This window comes from Pan troglodytes, chromosome 5, assembly GCF_028858775.2.
Source record: "Pan troglodytes isolate AG18354 chromosome 5, NHGRI_mPanTro3-v2.0_pri, whole genome shotgun sequence".
Taxonomy (NCBI): Eukaryota; Metazoa; Chordata; class Mammalia; order Primates; family Hominidae; genus Pan; species Pan troglodytes.
Genome location: NC_072403.2, coordinates 172208965 through 172230250, shown reverse-complemented (window position 1 = coordinate 172230250; position 21286 = coordinate 172208965). Strand labels below are relative to the sequence as shown.

Below are 21286 nucleotides of genomic sequence, written 5' to 3'. Positions count from 1 at the left end.
GTGATGTTATTCCGGCTGGGGGCACAGGCATGTGGTTTCACAGCCAGCCTGGAGGTGTCTACCAGGTATGGCCCATGAGGATGTTTCTCAAGACCAGAACACAGGTACCAGTCTGCTCAATTGGCCTGGGGGTTCTCTGCCTGGGGATGTGTCTGCCAGGGGCAACGTACAAGACTGTTACTCAGGCCCTGCTTGTGGGCACAGGGCCTTTGGGCAGGCCAGGAACTACCTGTGCTATTTCTCAGGCTCTGGGTATGGGCATGTAGACACCCTGCCAGCCTGGGGACATGCCAGCTGCTTAGTGGCTTGAGGACCTTTCCTGCTTGGGGGAAGGCACATAGAAGTTTGACTGACTCAAGGGCAAGTTTGCCTTGGGGGGACTGCCAGACTGTTTCTCTTGCTGGAAGTGGAGGTCACAGAGATTAGTTTCCCTAATGTGCAGGACTAGAATCACAGCTGATCCTAGGCCCAGGATCTGCACAGCTGGAGTTGTGGTGTTCAGCCACCTGTATGGGCTTGGTGGAATGAAGACAAAGCCTCAGGGCTAGAAAAGTCCAGTGGCTGCTGGCTGTCAGAGTAGAATGAACTCAAGAGGTGGTGCCATGCTAAAGTAGCTTCACAGGGAGTGGGTGGGAGGAAGGGAGTGCACACTTTGCACTTCTAATCTGGAGCAATGCAACTGTGTGAGTTCCTGGCAGCTCTCCAAACTGGGCTCAGGGCTTGCAAGGACTATGGGATTCTTCTGTAGTAAAAGCTGTTAGTGTTTGCAATGGCAATGGGGGCTGGTTGGGATCTTCTGCTTTCCTTTCCCCACATTTGGAAGTCCTTCCAGACTCCATGCCAGCCTAATCTGGGAAGGGGAGACAAGGCTTCAGAAGTGTCTGTCGACTCCACACTACACTCCAGCACTCTCCCTTCGACCTCCGGTCAAACCTTAGCTCTCTTTCATGGCCTTTATCCTTTCTTGTGTGGAGGATGAGTGCCTGGCATCTCAAATCATGGATTGCTTGCTGGCTGAGTGCAGTGGCTCATGCCTGTAATCCCAGCATTTTGGGAGGTCGAGGCGGGTGGATCATCTGAGGTCAGGCATTCAAGACCAGCCTGGCCAACATAGCGAAACCCTGTCTCTACTAAAAAATAAAAAAATTAGCTGGGTATGGTGGCAGGAGCATGTAATCCAAGCTACTCGGGGGGGCGGGTGAGACAGGGAGAATTTCTTGAACCCAGGAGGCGGAGGTTGCAGCAAGCCACCGCACTCCAGTCTGGGCAACAGAGCGAGACTCCATCAAAAAAGAAAAAAAAAATCATGTATTGCTCTAATATTTTTATCAGTTATAAATGTTGCAAATATATTCTTTCAGTTGGCAACATGTCTTTTACTATCTTTCTACTGTCCTTAGATGAAAGGAAATTCTTGAGTTTAACATAGCTAAATTTATCTTTTAGATTTGCATGGGTAATATCTTGTTTAAGAAATCCTTTACTACACAGAGCCTGAACATGCATAAGCCTCTAAAAGTCTCAAAGATTTGCTTTTCACACTCAAGTTGTTAATTTCTCAGGATTTAACTGTTGTGTATGGCAAGAAAACTGTCTCTTCTTTACCCAGTAATTTGTTATTCTTTCTCTGTCTTAAATTCCGTTTCCATAGAAATAGATGTCATCTGTTTTTGAGCTCTCTTTCCTGTTTTGGCTTTCAATCCCTGCATCAACATGATTCTGTCAATACCCGTATCCTTATCATAAGTCTTTGTATCTGCCAGAGCAAGTATACTTTTTCTTTCTCTTCCTCTTTCTTCCTCCTCTTCCTCTTTCCTTCTCCTCCTCCTTCTTCTGTGTATTAGCTATTCTTAGGCCTTTGCTCTTACATATTAATTTTTCAGATTCCCCTAGAAACTCCAAACCTAGTTGGGATTTTTATTGGAATTGTTTTAAACCTCTAAATCAATATGGAGATAATTAACATCTTTGTAAAGTTAAATCTTCCTATTCAAGAGCATCATATGTTTATACATTGAATTAAATCTTCTCTAATATCTTTCAGTAAAGTTTAAAAATTTTCTGCTTACAAGTGTTGCAAATCTTAGATTTATTGTTAGCTATCTTTTATTTGTTGTTACTGTTTTAAATGATATATTTATGAAACTATGTTTTTCTTGTCGTTGCTGCTGGCACATAGCAAGGCAATTTACTTTTGTGTACTTGTCTTATTATTCCTGACACTTTGTAGATTCTTTTTTATTTTCTACACAAACTATTATGTTATATATTAATAATGATAGTATTGCTTCTTCTTTTCCAGTATTTCTCCAACTACACTAGCTAGGACTTCAGCACAGTGTTGAAGCCTTATTGAGTGTACCATCGTTGCATTAGCCCTAATTTTAAATGGAATAATTATAACATTTCATCATTAAAAATGATAATTGCTGTAGACTGTTAACCAGCCACTTTATCAGGTTAAGAAAATACCTTATGTTTCTCATTTGCTAAGATTTTTTCTTCATTTGACCTGCTAGTGTGGTTAATTATGTTTATAGATTGTCTAACGTTAAACTACTATTGAGTTTGTATGACAAACCTGACTTGGTCATAGCATTATCATTTTTATTTATTGTTGGATGTGGTTTTCTAGTATGTGTTTAGAATTTTTAAATCTATATTAATAAATAGGAATGGCTTCTATGTTTCCTTTCTCATCCACTCCTGGTTTTAGAATTGAGGCTGCTATGAGTATACACAGATCACCAAGAGGAAGCAAAACTAACCCAGAGCCGAGGCTGGACTCTGAGTGCCATTGCTGTGTGTGCCCAAGGCCTTGCTTCCCTTGGGCTGCTCCCAGATGATGACTGAGCTTGCAGGGAGACTCAGATGGTCCATTCCTGAGTGATTCATCTGCCCTCCAACTCTGCCAAACCTCTCCTTGACTGCCCAGGAGTCTAGGATGCCTCTGTGCCCCCTCTCTTCCTCTCCTTTCCTTTCTGACAGTTCTCCCCAGCTCCATACCATTTTATATCACAAGAATTTTGCCCAATAAAATTATTGCACTTTTAATTCTGCTTTGGCATTTGCTTCTCAGAGGACTTGGATTAACACAGAAATCAAAACAAGTGTTAGCATTCCATGCTAACACTTGTTTTGATTCCATAAAAAATGATGAGTTCATGTCCTTTGTAGGGACATGGATGAAACTGGAAATCGTCATTCTCAGCAAACTATCGCAAGGACAAAAAACCAAACACCGCATGTTCTCACTCATAGGTGGGAATTGAACAATGAGAACACATGGACACAGGAAGGGGAACATCACACATCAGGGACTGTCGTGGGTTGGGGGAGAGGGGAGAGATAGCATTAGGAGATATACCTAATGTTAAATGATGAGTTAATGGGTGCAGTACACCAACATGGCACATGTATACATATGTAACAAACCTGCACATTGTGCACATGTACCCTAAAACTTAAAGTATAATAATAATAAAATAAATTTAAAAAAACAAGTGTTAGCAAAGGATTGAAAAATCTGCTGCCTGAAAGTTTAGTGGGGCTTGCCTTCAAAGCCATCTAGCTGATGTTTTCTTGTGGTGAAGCATTTAACCACTCATTCATTTTATTTTATTGCTGTAGTATGATCTAGGCTTCCTATTTCTTCAATGAATTTTGGTACTTAAGCATTTCTAGGAATTAGTTCATTTCATTAAGTTTTCTAATGCATAGGCAGAAAGTTGTGGACACTTTTCTCTTACCTTTGTAATATCTCCCAGATATTTGCTCTTGAACTTGGCTATTTAAAAAGAAAAAATAAATACCTCCCAGATCTGTAATTATGCCCCTTTTCTATTTTGATATTATCTATTCATGCCTTCTCTCATTGTTTCTTGATCAGTCTCACCAGACGTTTGTCTATTTCATTAATCTTTTCAAAGAGCTAGGTTTGGCTTCCTTGACATTATCTTTTCTTTTTTTGTATTTCATTATTTTCTGCTCTTTTTCTCCATTTTTCTTACTTTGAGTAAATTTGGCGGTCCTTTTTCTAATTCTCTATTCCATGCTGTCAGAAGCGAAAGTCTTCCTGTATATCATTTATCTATGCCAGAAAAATATAACTCATTTAAAAGAAAGAGGTTTGATTTTTAATTCACTATCTATTTCATTTACAAAATTTATATTTCTATTACAATTCACCAGTTGGAATTTTAAATCCCTGAAGCACCATTTTTCAGGCTATACACTTTGAAGCTTATGTGTCATTGTATTTACACATAATTCTGGGTCTTTCTTTTTTTTAATTTTATTAATATTATACTTTAAGTTTTAGGGTACATGTGCACAACGTGCAGGTTTGTTACATATGTATACATGTGCCATATTGGTGTGCTGTGCCCATTAACTCGTCATTTAGCATTAGGTATGTCTCCTAATGATATCCCTCCCCCCTCCCCCACCCCACAACAGTCCCTGATGTGTGATGTTCCCCTTCCTGTGTCCATGTGTTCTCATTGTTCAGTTCCCACCTATGAGTGAGAACATGCGGTGTTTGGTTTTTTGTCCTTGCGATAGTTTGCTGAGAATGATGGTTTCCAGCTTCATCCATGTCCCTACAAAGGACATGAACTCATCATTTTTTATGGCTGCATAGTATTCCATAGTATATGTGCCACATTTTCTTAATCCAGTCTATCACTGTTGGACATTTGGGTTGGTTCCAAGTCTTTGCTGTTGTGTGTAGTGCCGCAATAAACATACGTGTGCATGTGTCTTTATAACAGCATGATTCATAATCCTTTGGGTATATACCTAGTAATGGGATGGCTGGGTCAAATGGTATTGCTAGTTCTAGATCCCTGAGGAATCACCACACTGACTTCCACAGTGGTTGAACTAGTTTACAGTCCCACCAACAGTGTAAAAGTGTTCCTATTTCTCCACATCCTCTCCAGCACCTGTTGTTTCCTGACTTTTTAATGATCGCCATTCTAATTGGTGTGAGATGGTATCTCATTTTGGTTTTGATTTGCATTTCTCTGATGGCCAGTGATGATGAGCATTTTTTCATGTGTTTTTTGGCTGCATAATGTCTTCTTTTGAGAAGTGCCTGTTCATATCCTTCGCCCACTTTTTGATGGGGTTGTTTGTTTTTTCTCGTAAATTAGTTTGAGTTCATTGTAGATTCTGGATATTAGCCCTTTGTCAGATGAGTAGGTTGCAAAAATTTTCTCCCATTCTGTAGGTTGCCTCTTCACTCTGATGGTAGTTTCTTTTGCTGTGCAGAAGCTCTTTAGTTTAATTAGATCCCATTGGTCAATTTTGACTTTTGTTACCATTGCTTTTGGTGTTTTAGACATGAAGTCCTTGCCCATGCCTATGTCCTGAATGGTATTGCCTAGGTTTTCTTCTAGGATTTTTATGGTTTTAGGTCTAACATGTAAGTCTTTAAACCGTCTTGAATTAATTTTTGTATAAGGTGTAAGGAAGGGATCCAGTTTCAGCTTTCTATATATGGCTAGCCAGTTTTCCCAGCACCATTTATTAAATAGGGAATCCTTTCCCCATTGCTTGTTTTTGTCAGGTTTGTCCAAGATCAGATAGTTGTAGATATGTGGCATTATTTCTGAGGACTCTGTTCTGTTCCATTGGTCTATACCTCTGTTTTGGTACCGGTGCCATGCTGTTTTGGTTACTGTAGCCTTGTAGTATAGTTTGAAGTCAGGTAGCGTGATGCCTCCAGCTTTGTTCTTTTGGCTTAGGATTGACCTGGCGATGCGGGCTCTTTTTTGGTTCCATATGAACTTTAAAGTAGTTTTTTCCAGTTCTGTGAAGAAAGTCATTGGTAGCTTCATGGGGATGGCATTGAATCTATAAATTGGGCAGTATGGCCATTTTCATGATATTGATTCTTCCTATCCATGAGCATGGAATGTTCTTCCATTGGTTTGTATCCTCTTTTATTTCATTGAGCAGCAGTTTGTAGTTCTCCTTGAAGAGGTCCTTCACATCCCTTGTAAGTTGGATTCCTAGGTATTTTATTCTCTTTGAAGCAATTGTGAATGGGAGTTCACTCATGATTTGGCTCTCTGTTTGTCTGTTATTGGTGTATAAGAATGCTTGTGATTTTTGTACATTGATTTTGTATCCTGAGACTTTGCTGAAGTTGCTTATCCACTTAAGGAGATTTTGGGCTGAGAAGATGGGGTTTTCTAGATATAAAATCATGTCATCTGCAAACAGGGACAATTTGACTTCCTCTTTTCCTAATTGAATGCCCTTTATTTCCTTCACCTGCCTGATTGCCCTGGCCAGAACTTCCAACACTATGTTGAATAGGAGTGGTGAGAGAGGGCATCCCTGTCTTGTGCCAGTTTTAAAAGGGAATGCTTCCAGTTTTTGCCCATTCAGTATGATATTGGCTGTGGGTCTCTCATAGATAGCTCTTATTATTTTGAAATACATCCAATCAATACCTAATTTATTGAGAGTTTTTAGCATGAAGGGCTGTTGAATTTTGTCAAAGGCCTTTTCTGCATCTATTGAGATAATCATGTGGTTTTTGTCTTTGGTTCTGTTTACATGCTGGATTATGTTTATTGATTTTTGTATGTTGAACCAGCCTTGCATCCCAGGGACGAAGCCCACTTGATCATGGTGGATAAGCTTTTTGATGTGCTGCTGGATTCGGTTTGCCAATATTTTACTGAGGATTTTTGCATCAATGTTCATCAGGGATATTGGTCTAAAATTCTCTTTTTTTGTTGTATCTCTGCCAGGCTTTGGTATCAGGATGACGCTGGCCTCATAAAATGAGTTAGGGAGGATTCCCTGTTTTTCTATTGATTGGAATAGTTTCAGAAGGAATGGTACCAGCTCCTCCTTCTACCTCTGGTAGAATTCAGCTGTGAATCCATCTGGTCCTGGACTTTTTTTGGTTGGTAAGCTATTAATTATTGCCTCAATTTCAGATCCTGTTATTGGTCTATTCAGAGATTCCACTTCTTCCTGGTTTAGTCTTGGGAGGGTGTATGTGTCAAGGAATTTATCCATTTCTTCTAGATTTTCTAGTTTATTTGCATAGAGATGTTTATAGTATTCTCTGATGATAGTTTGTATTTCTGTGGGATCGGTGGTGGTATCCCCTTTGTCATGTTTTATTGTGTCTATTTGATTCTTCTCTCTTTTCTTCTTTATTAGTCTTGCTAGCGGTCTATCAATTGTGTTTATCTTTTCAAAAAACCAGCTCCTGGATTCATTAATTTTTTGAAGGGTTTTTTGTGTCTGTATTTCCTTCAGTTCTGCTCTGATCTTAGTTATTTCTTGCCTTCTGCTAGCTTTTGAATGTGTTTGCTCTTGGTTCTCTAGTTCTTTTAATTGTGATGTTAGAGTGTCAATTTTAGATCTTTCCTGCTTTCTCTTGTGGGCATTTAGTGCTATAAATTTCCCTCTACACACTGCTTCGAATGTGTCCCAGAGATTCTGGTATGTGTGTCTTTGTTCTCATTGGTTTCAAAGAACATTTTTATTTCTGTCTTCATTTCGTTATGTACCCAGTAGTCATTCAGGAGCAGGTTGTTCAGTTTCCATGTAGTTGAGCGGTTTTGAGTGAGTTTCTTAATCCTGAGTTCTAGTTTGATTGCACTGTGGTCTGAGAGACAGTTTGTTATAATTTCTGTTCTTTTACATTTGTGGAGGAGTGCTTTACTTCCAACTATGTGGTCAATTTTAGAATAGGTGTGGTGTGGTGCTGAAAAGAATGTATATTCTGTTGATTTGGGGTGGAGAGTTCTGTAGATGTCTATTAGGTCTGCTTGATGCAGAGCTGAGTTCAATTCCTGGATATCCTTGTTAACTTTCTGTCTCGTTAATCTGTCTAATGTTGACAGTGGGGTGTTAAAGTCTCCCATTATTATTGTGTGGAAGTCTAAGTCTCTTTGTAGGTCTCTAAGGATTTGCTTTATGAATCTGGGTGCTCCTGTATTGGGTGCATATATATTTAGGATAGTTAGCTCTTCTTGTTAAATTGGTCCCTTTACCATTATGTAATGGCCTTCTTTGTCTCTTTTGATCTTTGTTAGTTTAAAGTCTGTTTTATCTGAGACTAGGACTGCAACCCCTGCCTTTTTTTGTTTTCCATTTGCTTGATAGAGCTTCCTCCATCCCTTTATTTTGAGCCTATGTGTGTCTCTACACGTGAGATCGGTTTCCTGAATACAGCACACTGATGGGTCTTGACTCTTTATCCAATTTTCCAGTCTGTGTCTTTTAATTGGAGCATTTAGCCCATTTACATTTAAGGTTAATATTGTTATGTGTGAATTTGATCCCATCATGATGATGTTAGCTGGTTATTTTGCTCGTTAGTTGATGCAGTTTCTTCCTAGCCTTGATGGTCTTTACAATTTGGCATGTTTTTGCAGTTACTGGTACCAGTTGTTCCTTTCCATGTTTAGTGCTTCCTTCAGGAACTGTTTTAGGGCAGGCCTGGTGGTGACCAAATCTCTCAGCATTTGCTTGTCTGTAAAGGGAAGCCCATCAGACTAACAGCTGATCTCTTGGCAGAAACTCTACAAGCCAGAAGAGACTGGGGGCCAATATTCAACATTCTTAAAGAATAGACTTTTCAACCCAGAATTTCATATCCAGCCAAACTAAGTTTCATAAGTGAAGGAGAAATTCTGGGTCTTTCTTGGCCATATTTGATCTAGTAATTGTAGCAAGTATATACCATTCCATTTCATTGAAGGAAAATGTATTTCCCTAATCAGAATAAAGTAAAATTTAATTACTAATCAGGCAAGTTAGTAACCAAGGAAATATCCTGCAAATTCCTATTCTAAGAGAGCAAAGGAGCTATAGTAACTTAATAAATGTTTATCTAAAAAAAGAAACACATCAGTATGTACTTGAGCTTTCTTTGGTTATTGAAGATTCAACATCTTTTGATGTGTTAGAAAACAATGTTAATTCAGTTGACTCAATAAGTAATCTTAAAAATTGGAAAGCAAGCAGATGAAATGGACTTTATGTTTTTATTCATTCAAAGCAGATGATAACACTAAAAATCTGGTAGTAATTTTTTGAAAATGTGATTTCAAATAACCTATTTACTTCCTTTGATATATGTTTAAAATAGAAAAGTTCCAGTATTTAGAATGGAAAGCAGCTCTCATTGCATATGTTGCAACCTAACTATATCAGTAAGATTAAACAACATACCAAGCTTTCTGCTAACCTCAGAAACTACAAAAAAGCAAGCATTTGGCCAGGCGCGGTGGCTCACCCCTGTAATCCCAGCACTTTGGGAGGTTGAGGCAGGTGGACCACAAGGTCAGGAGATCGAGACCATCCTGGCTAACACGGTGAAACCCAGTCTCTGGTAAAAATACAAAAAATTAGCCGGGCGTGGTGGCGGGCGCCTGTAGTCCCAGCTACTCAGGAGGCTGAGGTAGGAGAATGGCATGAACCTGGGAGGCAGAGGTTGCAGTGAGCCAAGATCGTGCCACTGCACTCCAGCCTGGGAGACAGAGCGAGACTCCATCTCAAGAAAAAAAAAAAAAAAAAAGCAAGTATTCACCAACAAAGTTTTGAATGGCCAGCTTCGATTGACTGAAGTAATAAATATTCTGGCAGCTGATTCTGACAGAATAGTAATTAACTTGATTCTGGGATTAAAACTACAATAATGTAAACTCCCTGAAATGCTTAACGTATTGCAGGCCCAGTCTAGAGTTTTGGAGGAAGCTGTCATTAAAATGGGATCATATGAAACAGCTTTAAGAGTAGAGTGAAAAAAAAAAAAAGAGGGAGAAACACAAATACTCCTTGGCCTACAAACTTTGGGTGAACCCCAGACTTTCTGGGAACCCTTTGGGGATCAGTCTAAATCAAGATGACCAGCTGGGCGCGGTGGCTCATGCCTGTAATCCCAGCACTTTGGGAGGCTGGGGTGGGTGGATCACGAGGTCAGGAGATCGAGACCATTCTGGCTACCACGATGAAACCCCATCTCTACTAAAAATACAAAAAAAATTAGCTGGGTGTGGTGGCAGGTGCCTGTAGTCCCAGCTACTCGGGAGGCTGAGGCAGGAGAATGGCCTGAACCCAGGAGGCAGAGCTTACAGTGAGCCGAGATCAAGCCACCGCACTCCAGCCTGGGCCACAGAGTGAGACTCTGTCTCAAAAAATAAATAAATAAAATAAAATAAAGATGACCTACCTTTGGTTACTACATGATCCAAAGTTCAAGCCTTTTCTGTCCTTGAAAAGTAAAGGATATTGTATAAAAACATCAGGAAGGACATTAATGGCCATCTTCTATTTAGTTAAGTCTTTAGAAGCCTAGAAGAAACACAGCAGAGTCAGTCCCCAAAGACATGAGAACCTACTAGAAATGCATGTTTGGGATTCTGGCAGCTACCAAGAATGGCTAAATGAGATTTGCCATTAATATTTTTAAGAGTTTCTGGTTTTAAAACTGTATTCTTGATGTTATCTATAGATCTTACAGAAAAACCTCTGCCAATCTCAATGCTTAAGAGAAAAGCAGTATTAAAATCTACAGGGAGACAAGCAAAAGTAGACATTTTATTGACATTCACAGTAGTGTTTATTTGACCAATACTCATTAAGTGTCTAGCAAGTACTATACTGGACATGGAGACACAGCATAGAACAAGGCAGATTCTTTTCCTGGATCATAGAATTCATGTTGTGGCAGAAGAGAAAACATTAAGCAAGAAGTTACAGTTCTGGTTATCATGGTGAATTGAACATACTCACCTAGAGCAACGACTGACACAAAGAATGCACTTAAGAAACGGCAGCCCAGAGGAGAAGTGAATGTTACAGGGAGACCTGGCCTAGGCTGGGAGCCGAGGAGGACTTCCTGAAGAAAGCAATGTTTTCAGTGAGATCTGCAGGATAAATGGGAATTAACCAGCTGGAAGTCAAATATGTGAGAGATAACCTAACTTTATCTGTTACTTGAGACTATCTTGCCATGCACAGAAATAACTCACCACAGCACTGTGGGGCATTTAGCTTGATATATTTTTTATTGTGATAAAGGACACCCAAGATATTTAGCATCTTAATCACATTTAAGTGTACAGTTCAGTAGTATTAAATACATTCATATTGTTGTGCAATGATCACCACCATTCTCTCCAGGACTCTTTATCTTGCAAAATGGAAACTCTATACCCATGAAGCAATAGCTCTCCATTCTCCCCTTCCCCTAGCCCCTGGCAACCACCATTCTACCCTGTCTCTATGAATTTGACTACTCTGGGTACCTCATATAAGTGGAATCACACCGTATTTGTCTTTTGGTGACTGGCTTATTTCATTTGGCATGATTCACACATTTCACTTAGTAAGATTCATCCACGTTGTGGTATGTGTCAGAATTTTCTTCCTTTTTAATGCTGAATAACACTCCATTGTATGTATACATCACATTTTGTTCATGCATTCATCTGTCAATGGTCAGTTGGGTTGCTTGCATCTCTTGGCTGTTGTGAATAATGCTCCTATGAACATATGTGTACAAATATCTCTTTGAGACCTTGCTTTCAATTCTTTAGGGTATGTGCTTAGAAGTGGAATTACTGGATCATATGGTCATTCTATTTTTAATTTTTTGAGGAACCACCATACTGTTTTCCACAGTAGCTGCAACATTTTACATTCCCACCACCAACAATACAAAAAGGTTCCCATTAACTTGACAGATTTTTGTGTGTGTGACTGTGGTAGTGTTTTTCATGTAATAGTCATAGACCTTGAATAGAATCATTATGTATCATCAAGAGACACACTCCAGAAAAGGCAAAAGCTTTTACAAAAATGTTTTTAAATAAATCACAGTTTTTCTCCAGTTTCCAATTTGTACTATTAAGAGCCACAAACAGGCCTGTTCTAATTTTGTTTCACAGTATTTATTGTGTAAATATGTGTTTTACAATGGCCCATATACAAAAACCATTTAGACTCTGAGCATCAACCTTTTGACCTAACTATGATGTTGGCTGACTCTTGTCTTGAAGGCTGCTGCCATTCAAGAAGTATTTTCCAAGTCCCCATGTTCCCTGGCTGGGGTTCTCACATCAGGACTTAACTGGGCATGTCAGGGTCTCAACACTCCATCCACTGTCCCAGGCTTTCTGTGTAGGGCCCTTAATAACATGGGTCGGTACAAAATGCACAAAAATGTGTTCTCACAGCCAAGAGGGTAGGTAGCTTTTTTCTTTTAGCCATGGCTTGTTAGGAGGTGCTATGGTCTGAATGTTTGTATCCTTCCAAAATTCATGGGTTAAAACCTAACCCCTAAGTGATGGTATTAGAAAGTAGGGCCTTTGAGGATAATTTGGTCATGAGGGCAAACCCTTCATGATTGGATTAGTGCCCTTATAAAAGAGGCCTGGGGAAGCCTGTCGGTTCCTCTTTGCTCTTCCACCATGTGAGGACACAGCAAGAAGGTGCCATCTGTGAAGAAGAGAGCCCTCCCCAAGAAACAAATCTGCTGGCACCTTGATCTTGGACTTCCCAACCTCCAGAACTCTGAGCAATAAATTTCTGTTTATAATAATTTATAAATTGCCCAGTCCGAGGTATTTTGTTGTACCAGCCCAAACAGACCAAGTCAGGAGGCCAGGGAAATGTCTGTGCCTGGATATTCAAGGGAGACCAGCTACAGTGCTTTCAGGGGACTCCTCCAAAGCCATGCCTGGCTGTCTCCAGTTTTCCTAATTGGGAAATGAGCCGCCCAAGGTCAGACACTGACACAGCGTTATCTTAGCTCACATTTTAAAATAAAGATTTCCTCTGTTCTAGGTACAAGAGAATAACTGTTCCACGTGAAGTATACTTAGAATAGTAATTAACTTGATGAGAGGACCAAGGGAAACTCCAAAAAAAAAAAAAAAGGAGACCACCCCCCGCAACCCCTGCTTTTAAATTTCGCTCTAAGGAGCTCTGCTAACTAAGACTAGTGGAGTGATTGTCTCTAAAGTATTCCATAAGAGGCAAGAGTTAGTAACAGCAGTACAAAATACAGTGTCCCTAGTTAAATAGAGTACCATAAATTCATTAAACAGGATTCTTAAACGGAACAAAGTCGGTCATTGTGCTATGGTGAGGAGGAGAGTAGAAGGTGAAGGGAAAAGACAGGGAGAGAGGGGGATGGAGGGAAACACTGAACTGTCTTTAGGGCAGTTACTTTACATTTTTACTTGCGATCATTTTCTGAGGCAGTAGAAAGAAGTGATTAAGAGAATGGGTATTGCAAAAATCAGGGAGTTTTTTTTTCTCTTTACTATGTGCTGGAACATTTTAAGACTTTTGCTATAAACATCAGCTTGTCCTTCAAAATGTGTTACAAATTAATTTCACCAACACAATGCCAGAGTGTGGCTTTTTCATGTCTTCTTTGCCACACACACACAGCGCTCTCTCTCGCTCTCTCTCCTTCCCTCCCTCCCTCTCCCTCTCCTTCCCTCCCTCCCTCTCCCTCTCCCTTCGCATGTCTCTCTCTCTCTCTCTTTCTCTCTCTCTGTCTCACACATGCACATACACAACACACTCACACACACACAAAATAATATCTCCTGGCCATTTTATCTGAATTTCTTTGAGGAGTGAGGTTGAACATGTTTTCATGGTTATTGCTAATTTTCTTTATATTATGAAGTGACTATTTTTGTTCTTTGCCTATTTTCCTTCTGAGATATTCTATTTTCCGTCAGAGCCTTTTTCAAATTGTTTCTTGGAGTTGGTCATTCGCCCTTTAGTTTTTTATTTGGTATTTTTCATAGAGAGAAAATTTTTTAAATTTTTAAGTGGACAAATCTATACTTGTTTTCCTTTGTGGTTTCTTAATTGGTATTATGTTTAGAAAGTCTTGCTTGAATAAAAATTACATAAATGTTGGCCCCTATCATATTCTAGTATTTCAAATGGTTTTATATTTCACATTTAAATAATTCTACCAGAATATTGTCATGTAAATTGGAGAGTATTGATGGAATACTCCAATGTTTAGGTGGTGCTCCAGGCTCTCCCAAGCTCGAGGAATAACTTTGGTGTGATCAAACTACATGGTCAGGCCTGGTGTGGTGGCAGGCACCTGTAATTCCAGCTACTCAGGAGGCTGAGACAGGAGAATCACTTGAACCCAGGAGGTGGAGGTTGCAGTAAGCCACTGCACTCCAGCCTGGGTAACAGAGTGAGACTGTCTCAAAAATAAATAAATAAATGAATAAATGAATAAATAAATAAATAAATACATGGTCTTGGGACACGATCAGATGTCCCTGGAGATCACCAAAATAATGCATCCTCCTGTCAGCTCCATGCCCTCTCTCTTCCCACACTCCTGGCATCCCTGGGATTCCTTCCCTGATCAAATTCCCCTCTGCTTTTGTGGAATTCAGGCTAAGCCTCAAGCACAGGAGCAAAACAAATGGGAGTTAATTTCAAACTTCACCCCTCTGCAGATGCACGGCAACTACTGTGTCTGCTTTCTTTGTGCTTTATCTTTTTACTCGTCATATTCATTTCTGTCTCTTTTCTCTGCATTCTAGCAGAATTTCTCAAGCTTATCTTCTAATTCCCAAATTTGATTTCCATAATATTCAATCTACTCGTCGTTGCTTCTGTTGCTTTTCCAGATGGTTTTTTTTTCTAAAAGCAATATATGTATTAACAAATGCTTCCCTTTCTGTGACTTCATTGTCTTCTAGAATCTTGGAAAGAGCATGCATAGAGATTTTCAAAAATGTTCCCCTTTTTCATAGGGGGAATTCATATAACTCTATGATATCTCAGGTTTGTCATTTTGTATTGAACTCCTAAAATGGTTTTAATGGTTGGTTATCTTTTCTCTGATTCTTCATTTTTTTTGTAGACAAAATCTACACTTTTTCAGAATTAGTAGATGAGATGGTTTTCTCAATGACACATAAATATGATTTTGTAGAAGACCCATGGACAAGGTCACTGCCACAGTCACACACACACACACACACAATGTGTGAGTCACACTTCAGATCTTTGGGGCACAGACCTCTGGATAATAGAAAAGTTTAGATTTGCTCTAGTTTCCCTTTGCCCCATGTTTTGGCACTTGCTGCAAATTGCATTTGCTACTTGTCTCTGGACCAGACTGCTCTGATTCTCTTGCTCACAATGAAATGGAAATTTCCTGGCATTGATAGTCTGATACTGGTTAGCAGATTCCACCCACTCCTTTTTCCTGATAAAATGCAACGCCCAGACACTATCTCTGTACCACTTGTATTTCTTTCAGCTTCTGCTTGGGAAATTTCAAGCCTTTGAGCAGGGCTAGGGCCCTCAGCTGCTGTTCCTATTAGAAGCAGAAAAATAAAATAGTGTGCCCACGGCCTAGGGTTAAAATGTATGAATGTGGGGGCCATTCCATTCCAGCAACTGAAGGTTAAGGAAACAGAAATTGTAACTTGATAAAGAAATGTATTCACAGCCTTGCTAGGGTTTAATGTCAGTAGAGTTTACTGAACAAGAACAGGCCTTAAACTAAGACATAAACTTCTCCCTAAGTAGGTTTGGGAGGGGTATTATAACCAGGATCCAGAAAGGTCCCTAAGAAAAGAACTTCAAATCAATGAAATTACATAATCTTAATCCTTCTTCAATAGAAAAAGGGGATCATACACTCATTCAGGAGCCATGGTAAACATGTATTAATACTCTCTATTCAAGAAAAAAGAAAAAATAGTTCCACAAATACTTAAACTAAATTAGCCCCGGGCATCTATTCAAGTCTTTCTGCATCCTATCATCCTGACTGACTTTATCTCCTTCTGAAAGTATTTTGATCATCTCTTAATGTCTTTAGTCTGTCTCCCCCAACTAGAATATAAATTCAATGAAGGCAAGAGATCGTGCCTTTGTTGTTCTCTAACTGAAAGCCCAACACCTAGAACTGTGCCTGGCACATAATAGATGGTCAATTAACAACTACTAACTGAGTTCATGGTGGATGGTTGGATGATGGATGCATCAATTAATGAAAACAGGTAAGAAATTTCTTGAGCCATAGTTTTCCGTTATGTGAACTCTACCCAAGACAAAATAAAAGTTGGTGGGGGGAGATAATGGTTGGCTGTGTAGCCCCAGAATGATGGTTAATTTTGTAATGATCCAAGAATACCCAGGTAAGAGCATTTTTTACCATTGCTATCAGAAGATCATCATTCATTAGTCTTAAACAGGTCATTAATTCGCCAACTACATTTGCCTTGTTGAATTTTAAAAATTACCCAGTGCACAGTTTTCTTTAACTAATCATTAATTCAAGTCTCTGCATCCTTTACACAGTGGCTGTCACTGGCAGAAGACATGCTCCTTTAACCAAATTAACCAGGGTTTCTGCACCAAATGTCGGAATGACCTATCCTTTTCCTTGGATAGTAGTAGTCAGATGTTGCACAACTGTTCTTTAGAACAAACCCAGCACAGGAACAAGGCTTCAAGGGCCACTCATGCATATTGGCATTTGGGATACAGGTATCAGCCCCAGGCTCATTTGTCTTAAACATGTTTTTCTCATACAAAGAGAGCAGCCTTTGGTTTGGACCCTGCAAAATCAGAGACCATGTGGTAGGGATGCAGTGGGCTGTGTCTTGAGCTTTGAACACCACCAGTCATGTCAAGAGCAGCTGATCCCTGGGACCACCCTGGAAAAGGAAGTCTCTAGAACCTCCCCATTTTAAATGACTGTGGATCACAAGTTATATTTCCCAAATCCCCAGACAATTTTCTTCATGCCCTTGGTTTAGGAGATACCTCCTCCTTTTGTGGCAGGCTAGGTCTCGCTAACAGCTGAACGGGCAGACCTCCATGACAATTGTTTGAGCACTGACTGAGTGGTTAAGTTAAATATTAAAAGCTGATAGAGCCTCTGTCCCTATACAAAGGCTGATATGTAACAAAAGCCCACCAAGAGTTTTGCCTAGGCTTTTCCTGGGCCTTGAAGCATGACAAGATAACAAAGGAATTTTTTTTTTTTTTTTAAGGAATTCTTAGCAGGACCTGTTTAGGATTAAACGAGTTTAACTGGGGTCTGATGGAATTCCCCAGACATCCACAAACAAGTTTTATTGGGGTCTAAAGGAATTCCCCAAACCTCCATGATTTAGCAGGAGACAAGATAAGGGTAATCACTCTAGCACTTGGACCCATCTAGACTAAGTAAATTTACTGAGGCTCCGGAGGAAGGTCTTCAGGACTCAGACTTTAGAGATTAGAAAATGTTAATCACTTACGTCTTTAGAAGAATGTACACTTTTACATAGACATATAGCTCAGAAGGTCTATAAGCTCTGGAAAACATTATAATTATGAGTCGGTCTGGTGATATTTTCCCACCCTTCTCCCTGTACCCGGTTACTGAAGTAAATTCTCTTCTTTCCCAGTTCGTCTGCATCTCATTACTGAGCTGCGAGAATAAGCAGCCCCACCCTCAGTTTGGTCCAGGAACACTGTTGCCTCCTCCACACCTCTTCCCCGCTCAGCCACCCACCCCACACCTCTTCCCCGCTCAGCCACCCACCCCACACCTCTTCCCCGCTCAGCCACCCACCCCACACCTCTTCCCCGCTCAGCCACCCACCCCACACCTCTTCCCCGCTCAGCCACCCACCCCACACCTCTTCCCCGCTCAGCCACCCACCCCACACCTCTTCCCCGCTCAGCCACCCACCCCACACCTCTTCCCCGCTCAGCCACCCACCCCACACCTCTTCCCCGCTCAGCCTCCCATGGCCAGAGGGTTTTTATCATTGCAGTAGACTTTTTGGCTAACTCTAATCAGTAAATCAGCATCAAAGAATTCCCTCAAATTTTGTTTTAAAAAACCCCAAATACTTATTGTTTTAAGTGCATACATCTGATTACTGTTTTCCAATTCGAGAACGATGGTGACCATTTTCACCTCCTCAGTGGTCGGCCCCCAGGTCCCTTTCTGGTGGCTTTATCAGGTTTGTACAGGTTGTGTCATCACCTGACCTCACCCTCCCTGAGCAGGGAGGTTGAGAGGGAGCCTGGGGCTGTGGGAATTTCTGAATCTTACAGTTCTAGCCTGGAATTTAAAGTACCATTTGAAGAGTTGACTGTAATTACCGTTAGGAGTATGACAGCTAAGGTAGGAGGAACTGTCTTGTAATTCAGATTTTTCAGTATAAACTAAAGAGTTTTGTTTTTTGTTTTGTTTTGTTTTGTTTTTAGATGGAGTCTTACTCTCTCACCCAGGCTGGAGTGCAATGGCCTGATCTTGGCTCACTGTAACCTTCGCCTCCCAGGTTCAAGCAATTCTCCTGCCTCAGCCTCCCAAGTAGTTGGGATTACAGGCACTCACAACCACACCCGCTAATTTTTGTATTTTCAGTAGAAACAGGGTTTCACCATGTTGGTCAGGCTGCTCTCGAACTCCTGACCTCAGGTGATCCACCCGCCTCAGCCTCCCAAAGGGCTGGGATTACAAGTGTAAGCCACTGTGCCCAGCCTAAACTAAAACGTTTTAAGATACCATTTTAATTTTTTTTATCTTTGAAAGTGATGAACAGTTCTGTGGCTGTTTCTGCCCAAGGCATAACTCCATGGCTTGTTGGCCAGTAGCTGAATCTGAGCCTTGAAAGCCACAGCGAGGGGAATGCCTCGGGGCCTCTGGCCTCCAGCTGCCAGCCTCCGACCCTGCAGGTCCTTTATTCCCACTGGGGCAAAGCAGGTCTACATTCTGAATTCCAAATGTATCATCTTCAATTTGGATTGAGCCTCTGAAAGATTTGACCTTGGTTTCTAAGTCACTACAATACTGGATGGCCAAAATATTGTAATTTAAAATGATCAAACCATAGACATCATATATTTTAAGCATGCTTTAATTATTTCCTTGCTACATCTGCTTCTTATTTATGATTATTAACTTTGGTGTTTCACCTTGAGTGGAGGGCTCACATCAGTTTTGTTGAACTAATTGAACAGCTTGTAAACTTTATTGGAAACTCATGTGCTTTTTCCTTGGCGTGCTTGCTATTTGTTCCATCTGAGTATTATCATGGACTTGTTTATAGGCTCAACTTGTTCTGCTTGACTTTAACCACTGTCATCAGGATGTTGAAATTGTCTCCACTTGGCATTGGGCACCATCCATATTTAGGCATCTTTGTCTTTTGCCACTACCCTAGACATCTCCAAGAGTCCTTACTCTTTGGCAAAAACATTTCCCTGACCTTCTTGAACTTTGCATTTTTCTTGTCTTTAGGACCAGCCACAGCGGCCCCATATCAGAGGCAGCCCCAGCCACTGAGGGGACCAGGGAAGACTTCAAAGTCATAGCACATGTAGAGTTTCCCATTAGACTGATTTTACTAAGTCCTTGGGTATCATGTTCTCATGTAAAAATAAATTTCCCTAGTGAACTATCAACTTTTCTTCTCTACTCTTTAATTCTCTTACATAAAAGATCCTTTTGGTTAACTTTGTTGTACCATGCTTTATTTCCTCCCACCAAACCACATCTCTACATTATAATATTATCCAAAACTTTATAAATCTTCATTTTTCCTTCTTAATAAAAAAGAGGAGAGTAGGCAAGGCATAGTGGCTCATCTCTGTAATCCCAGCCCTTTGGGAAGCCAAGGTGGGAGGATTGCTTGAGGCCAGGAGTTTGAGACCAGCCTGCACAACACAGGGAGACTCTGTCTCTACAACAACAACAACAACAACAACAACAACAAATGTTTTATAAAACTACTCAGGCATGGTGGTGCATGCCTGTAGTCCTAGCTCCTAGGATGCTGAGATGAGGGGATCGTTTGACCCCAGGTATTTGAGGCTGTGGTGAGCTATGACTGCACCACTGTACTCCAGCCTGGGTGAAAGACATAGTGAGACTTTGTCTCTAAAAATAAAAATTTTTAAAAAAGGATGTCATCCAGCAATTTAAAAATATTTAAGCAAGACTGTGGCCGTGAGCAACTTAACTATTCGAGGGTGCAGGGATGCCACTGTGGCCAGCTACTGACATGTATGGGAATGGGACAGCAATTTTAAAAACAAAAAGAAGTTTCTATCAGAATATTGCTTCAACTGTGTATATGTTTAGAACACACATAAGAAAATGAGATGGTAAATAAATAGAAGCTAGTATAATTCTTCCGGTAGTTTTTCCTCCTTGGATGTAAGGTGGAAAATCCCTCCCCATTTTATAAATATGAGAACTAGAACATAGGCACCCTTCTCCTCATCCCCTCCAGAACAAAGACAGGACCCAAGACCATCTTGCAAATTACATATGGCAGAATGAAGCCACCAGCTGCCTAGTATGTTGTAGTCACTAAATTGCTGAATAGGTTGGGATTTCCTTCCAAGTGCCCATCATATTTTCTGCTAGATTTTAAGTCAGAATGAGCGAGAGAGCACAGGGTTTTACCCAAATAGCAGCGAAATGATGATCATTGGCTGACTTATACCCCACACTACCATTTGTTTTCAGCAGTTTCCCAGGTCTTTATTATGAAGTCTCTATTCTGTCCTCCATCTTGGGTTTTGTTCTGAACGCCATCTTTTCTCATTCCAGACTGTTCATCCATTCTCCTGTCTTCAGTATCCATCAAATGCTGATGTTTCTCCCTCTCCAGACATGAGCTCAAGCCCCAAAGCCATCTCCCACCACCCATTGGACATCTTTGCTCAAACTCAACAAGTCCTGGACAAGATTCGTCATTTCTTCCTTCCCAGCTTTTGCGAACTGGAACTGCTGAACTCTGCTCTTTTATTCTTATCCACAAGGCCTGATCCTTTCTAAAGATTTAATAATATATCATTTTCTTATTTTGCTTTGGTCTGTTTTCCCCCACTAGAAAGTAACTTCTCTGAGGGTGCAGGTTTTTTGGTTTTGCTTTTGTTTTTAATTTACTGTTGAATCCTCATTATCTAAGACAGTGCCTGACACATAACAGGTACTCAATGAGAGTTTTCTAAATAAAGGCCTAAATGAATACATGGGTGGGAGGAGTTTAATACTTGGGTTTGAGGAGAGAGGTAAAGTTTGACAGCTCCATTAGTGAGGTTTAGATGAACCCCAGGGACCCTGGGGGGCCACAGCCACAAGCAAAAGGCAGCCTCCTCTCTATGTCCTGAACTGGAAGTGGGGGTCTCTCTGGGCACCCATAAACTGGACAGTCATCTCAATTGCTGCGGTGCATGTCCAACAAATAGATGGTTAAACAAACCAGTGTCTATGATTACTAAA

General features: G+C 40.5%; 1 protein-coding gene across 1 annotated transcript in view; it reads left to right on the top strand.

Moving 5' to 3' along the window:
• The window catches only part of SLC22A2 (solute carrier family 22 member 2), a 92804-nt gene extending 71935 nt beyond the window's left edge, over nt 1-20869 (top strand). Inside the window, exon 11 of the mRNA XM_518840.6 lies at nt 20612-20869. Coding sequence (XP_518840.2) covers nt 20612-20678 — 67 coding nt within the window. The 3' untranslated portion in view covers nt 20679-20869. The remainder of the gene's footprint in view (nt 1-20611) is intronic.
• Nucleotides 20870-21286: the final 417 nt, after the last annotated feature.